This window comes from Corvus kubaryi, unplaced genomic scaffold (assembly GCF_017639235.1).
Source record: "Corvus kubaryi isolate FWS band 111438036 unplaced genomic scaffold, C.kubaryi_AGA036_p1.0 36681, whole genome shotgun sequence".
NCBI classification, from domain to species: Eukaryota; Metazoa; Chordata; class Aves; order Passeriformes; family Corvidae; genus Corvus; species Corvus kubaryi.
Window position 1 is genome coordinate 4898 of NW_024580918.1, and position 5484 is coordinate 10381.

Sequence of the window (5484 nt, forward strand, 5' to 3'; positions counted from 1 at the left end):
CGCTCCCGGTGTCGCGGAGTTTTTAAGGGAATTCGGGGCGGTTTTGGGATCCTGTGCCGGGGACCTGCTGCCACCCCATTGTTGTCCCCCTGTCCCTGTGCCCATCCCGCCCTTCCCAGCGGCGTTTTGGGGCCGACACTGAAAAATCCCAACAATTCCCGGCTCCAGCGGGAGCAGCGCGTTCCTGCCGGACTCCTGCAGGATTCCGGCGTGGGTCCCCGCGGCCTTTCCAGGAAAGCGGCTCCGGAGCTGCCGGGAAGCTGGGGCGGGCCGGGATCCCTTTTCTCCGAACAGGGAAGGACGCAGCGCTGGGTTTCGTTTTCCGGCGGCCCCGTGGGATAGGAGGGCTCCGATGATTCCCGGGAAAAAGGAGATTCCCGAGGGATCCGGTGGAGGAGCCACCAGGGATGGGGTGGGAAAAGAGGATCCCTGAGATTGAGAGGATTCCCAAGAGTGGGATAAGGGGATTTCTGAGGGTCTGTGATCCCTGAGGGGCTGCAATTCCTGGGGATCAGCATTCCCGATCCCACTGGATCATCCAGGGATGGGGACGGGAGATCCCTGAGGGGCTGCAATTCCTGGGGATCGGCATTCCTGATCCCATCCGAGCATCCAGGGATAGGGAGGGGAGATCCAGGGGGGTCAGAGCGGCTCCCAAGGGTGGCAGAAGGTGATCCCGGAGAGCGGGAGGATTCCCAAGGGTGGGATAAGGGTATTTCGGAGGGACTGGGATCCCTGAGGGATCCACATAAGGAATCGGCATTCCCGATCCCACCCGAGCATCCAGGGATGGGGAGGGGAGCTCCAGAGGAGCGGGAGCAGCTCCAAAGGGTGGGAGAAAGGGGACAGGGGATTCCCAAGGGGTTTCGATCCTTGAGGGGCCGCGATCCCAGAGAATCCTCAATCCCAGAGGGATCGCGGAGGATCCGGAATTCCCGATCCCCTGAGAGCAGGAGAGGCAGGCGAGGGAATCTTGGCAAAATGCAAAGTGAGCCTTTTTATTGTGTTATCCATTCACTTGGGAACAACAATTCCACGAAATATTCAACACGGTGCGAGGAGGGATCGGGGCTATGGCACACGAGAAAGGAAAAAACCGAACCGAACCGAACCAAAAAACCGGGAATTCGGGAATTGCAGACGGATGAGGAGCCTACGGCACAGACACCGACCACTTCCTAAGGACAGTCCGGAAAAACCTGGATTGGCGTTCGGCAACGAGCTCAGAGTTTGGCAAATAAGAAGGATCATCCTAATTAATGAGGATTTGAATGTTAGACCAGAGAGAAGAAGGAAACGAGGAGCGCCGAGGATCCCACGTTGGGCTCGGAGTAAATGAATTCTTGGGATTTTGTTAAATAAATTGGATTTTTAAGTACTTTGGGAAGGGGGGGGGGGAGGGGAAATAAAGAGGGATTTGGGAGGATCCAGAGGCTCCGGGGTGTCCGGGCAGCTCCCGGCTCCGTCCCCCGGGACAGGGAGGGGAGGGCGAGGCAAAGGGAGGAAAACTGGAATGGGAGCGATGTTTCCCTGTCCCTTTTCTTTCCCAGTTTTCTATTTTTGGCACTGGCTTCACCACACGCCAGAAAGAAAAGCCGGACAGATCTGGGCATGTGGTTATTCCCAAAAAAAAAGGGCTTTTGTGGAGCTGGGCTCCGGCTCCTCCCGCTCCCCCTTCCCCCTTCCAGCACTTAAAAAAGTCCTGAAAAATCTTTTTTTTTTTTTTTTTTTTTTTTGTGGATTTTTTCCCTCATTTTTCCTTTTTTTTTTAAATTTTTTCCTCCTTTTTCCCTTTTTTTGGTGGATTTTTTCCTCCTTTTTCCCTTTTTTTGGTGGATTTTTTCCCTCCTTTTTCCTTTTTGTGTTTTTTTTTTGTTTGTTTTTTTTTTAAATAAATTTATTTGGCAAATGCACTAAACAAAGTACAAGCAGCTACTGGGAATCTGCACTTCTATTTCTGCCATACAAAAACACCTACGGGATGAGCACGGATTTTACTCGGACGAGGAAAAAATTCCGAGGGGAAAAAAAAACAAAAATAAAAAGAAAAAAAAACTAAAAAAAAAAAAAAAAAAAAAAAAAAAAACAAAAAAAAAGGAAAAAAAAAAAGAAAATTAAAATTAAGGATTTTTTTTCCCCCCACCAAAAACGAGTCACCCATGGAGACACCAGCACCTGCCAGCAGCTCCCACCCCCCGCTCCCGGCGGGACCCTGGGCCGCCGGCATTCCGGGATCCCTGGGAGATGCTCCATGGCCTTTCTCCCGGCTTCCTGCCCCTTTTCCCGGCTCCTTTTCCCTCCTCCCAACCCCTTTTCCCAGCTCTTTTTCCCTTCTCCCTGCCCCTTTTCCTGGCTCCTTTTCCCAGCTCTTTTTCCCCTTTCCCAACCCCTTTTCCGGGCTCTTTTTCCCTTTTTTTTAACCCCTTTTCCTGGCTCCTTTTCCCGGCTCTTTTCCCCTTTTTTCAACCCCTTTTCCTGGCTCCTTTTCCCTTCTCCTTGCCTGTTTTCCCCCCAGCTCCCCGCTCCTTTTCCCAACCCCTTTTCCCTTCTCCCAGCCCCTTTTCCCGGCTCCCTGCCCCTTTTCTCCCGGCTCGGGGCGGAAGGACGAGGATGGGGGAGGCAGAGCGACCCCAAAACGCTGCACCCCAAAATCGTCTGAGCGGATTCGCCGGCCGAGCATCCCTTGGGATTCACATCCCACGGGATTCTCCCGCCGAGCGGGGCTGGAAAGGGCGGGATCCCTGCCCGGGATGGGGATTTGGAGCCCCTGAGGAGGAGGAGGAGGAGGAAGAGGAAGAATTCCCGGCTCCAGCCCCCGCTCCGGGATAGCACCAAGCTCTGGTCTCGAACACAGAGGAAGAATCAGATCTGGAGTAGAAAAATAAGGCTGGAACTGGACGAGAGATTAAGGACGGAGGGAATTCCCTCCTGGAGAAGGAATCCCAGGCTGGACTCGGGAGTGTCCACGCGATTCCCGGCGGGCGGGAGCTTGGAGCGGGCTGGGATGAAGGATTTGGGATAAAACTCTCCAGAAAAGGCTTTGCTGGGCCGGGGCTGGGGTGGGGGGACAGGGAGGGGAATGATCCCGTTTTCCCTGCTCTGACATTCCGGAGCCTTGGAATTCTGGGACACAGCGAGGGAGGTTTCCCAGGGAAAGCCGCATGGGTTTTAGTGTTAAAAACGTGGGATTTTCCCCGATTTTGTTGAAAAGGCAAATGACGGCGGACTGAAAACAAGGAATAGCGACATTCCTGCAACCGAGGAGGGGACATGGAGCGGCTCTGCCCATCCCGGCCCCCCTGGGAATTCCATCGGCCTCTGGAAAGCGGCCGGAGCAGCTCCCAGTGTCCAGCCCGCACCAGTGACCCCGACCAGCAGCACCAGTTTGGGCCGCAGGGATTCTCCCTCCCGCTGGAGCGGGACGGGCAGGGCGGGATCAGGCGAATCCAGGGAACTGCAAATCCTTTCCCATGGGAATTGCTCCCTGTCTCGTGACAGGACCCCTGGCATTCCAACGCAATTTTCTGGGGAATAGGGGGAATCCCAGGATTTCACTTCAGGTGTGGCCGGATTGTTTTTATCCCTTCTCTTCCCAAAAAAACCTGCGCTCGGGATAACCGGGAATGGCCTCTCCTTACTGCGAGTTCGGGAAGGCTTTTCCAACCTCGTGGATTCTGGGAATGTCACCCAGGAGGCTGCTGACCGGGATGGGCCCTGGGGACATGGATTGGGCTCGGACGCTGCACCCAAATCCCGGGATCTGTCCCCTTCCCGACAGATCCGGTGGCCAAAAGGTGCCCATGGGAATTCCCGGAGCTCTCCCGAGCATCCAACCACCCCCAGCACATTCCAAGGGCTCCATGGAAGTGTCTCCTGCTCCCCCCTTTTCCTGGATCCCCCTTTTCCTGCTCCCCCAGGTTCCTCCCTCTGTGCCAGGTTATCCCCAAGTGCTCCCGGGTAAATCCCAGTCCCGGATTCCCAAGGGATGGGAACAGAGCTGGTCCTTCCCCTCCCCACCTGCCCTAAACTTCCCTGGACATCTCCCAGGCCCTGGGTTTAGCGGGAAGAATTCCACCCGCTGCTCCCAGTGCGGAAAACCGAGATGGGAAACGCCGGGAATTTGCCGATTTGGGCTGAAGTTCCCATTTTTTCCAAGATTTTGGATGCACCTGGAAGCCCCTTCCCTCCCCAAAATTGGGGACAGCACAGAGAGCCCACCCCAGAGTGACCGGGGGGGGGGGGGGCTGGATCCCGGCTTCCCCCATCCCTGGAGCTCCCTAAAATTCCTCCTGGGATCTCTCCCGGCTGAGAGTTCCCCCGCAGGGCCATCCCCTGATCCCAGCGGAGCCGTGGGATTCAGGGAAAAGCCCCCCCCAGCCTCCCTTTGCCCATTCCCAACAGGGATTTTTTGGGGGATTTTTTTGTTGGGTTTTTGATTTTTTTTGGGGGGGGGAGGGTTTTTTTGGTGCTGATTTTCTACAAAATCGCTCCCACCTCGTCCCTTCTCCAGAGGAAATTCCTGCTGGTCGGAGATTGAGTGGATCAGAGCACTCAGAGCTGGGTCCAGCTCTCACATCCCACTGGGAATGACCCCCTCCCCCACCTCCACCCCTTTTCCAAATCCAAATATCCCGGGGAAAACCCCCCCCCCCCCCTCCTCCCCACCCCCCTTTTCCTCCCTCAACCCTGATAACTCCTAAAATCCTGCTCCCAATTTTTAACCCCTCTCCCACCTTCCTTCCCGGCAAAGCAGCCGCCCCTTCCCTAAAACCCCCGCTCCCCAATTTTTTATTTATTTAATTTTTTTCCCCCTCTGGATTGTTTTTGGGGTTGGTTTTTGGTTTTTGTTTTTTTTCTCGGGAATTTTTGTTAAGTTCCTTTTGAAGCCAGCGTTGAGGTTTTTTTTACCCCCTGGGTGCAGGTGGAGCTATGGAGGAGCCTGGATCCAGAGGCTGGAGGAGGATTCCCTTCCGGAGGGATCCGGAGCTATAGGATGATACAGGGCTTTTTGTCCTTAAAGGGATTCTCGGAAGCGGGAACTCCCACCAGGAGCGGATCATTCCGGGCATGCTGCTCACAGTAATTCATCAGCTCCGAGGATGCTTTCGAGACCTGGATATTGGGGGAGGAAAAAAAGCAGGGATTTGGGGGATATTCCCAGCTCGGCACTTCCAGGATCTGTGGGGATTCACATCCAGCTTTTCCCAACGGGGATTTTGTGGAGATGAGCAGGGAAAACCCCTTTTTTTCCTGATTGGATGTGGAACATCCGTGTTTTTATGGGAATAAACAGGGAGGCGTGCAGGGAAATAACCCCACAGAGAGATTTGAAAGGAACGTTGTTGTATCCGTGTTTTTCAGGGATTTGGGATAAGCTCCAAAGATGCTTTTGAGACCTGGATATTGGGGGAGGAAAAAAGCAGGGATTTGGGGGATTTTCCCAGCTCGGCGCTTCCAGGATCTGTGGGGATTCACATCCAGCTT

The 5484-nt window shown here is 54.5% G+C and overlaps 1 protein-coding gene across 1 annotated transcript in view; it reads right to left on the bottom strand.

Annotated features, from left to right (window-relative positions):
- Window positions 1-971: 971 nt before the first annotated feature.
- The window catches only part of GNG7 (G protein subunit gamma 7), a 5119-nt gene continuing 606 nt past the window's right edge, over window positions 972-5484 (bottom strand). Inside the window, exon 2 of the mRNA XM_042020022.1 lies at window positions 972-5112. Within this exon, the coding sequence (XP_041875956.1) occupies window positions 4987-5112 (126 nt within the window). The 3' untranslated portion in view covers window positions 972-4986. The remainder of the gene's footprint in view (window positions 5113-5484) is intronic.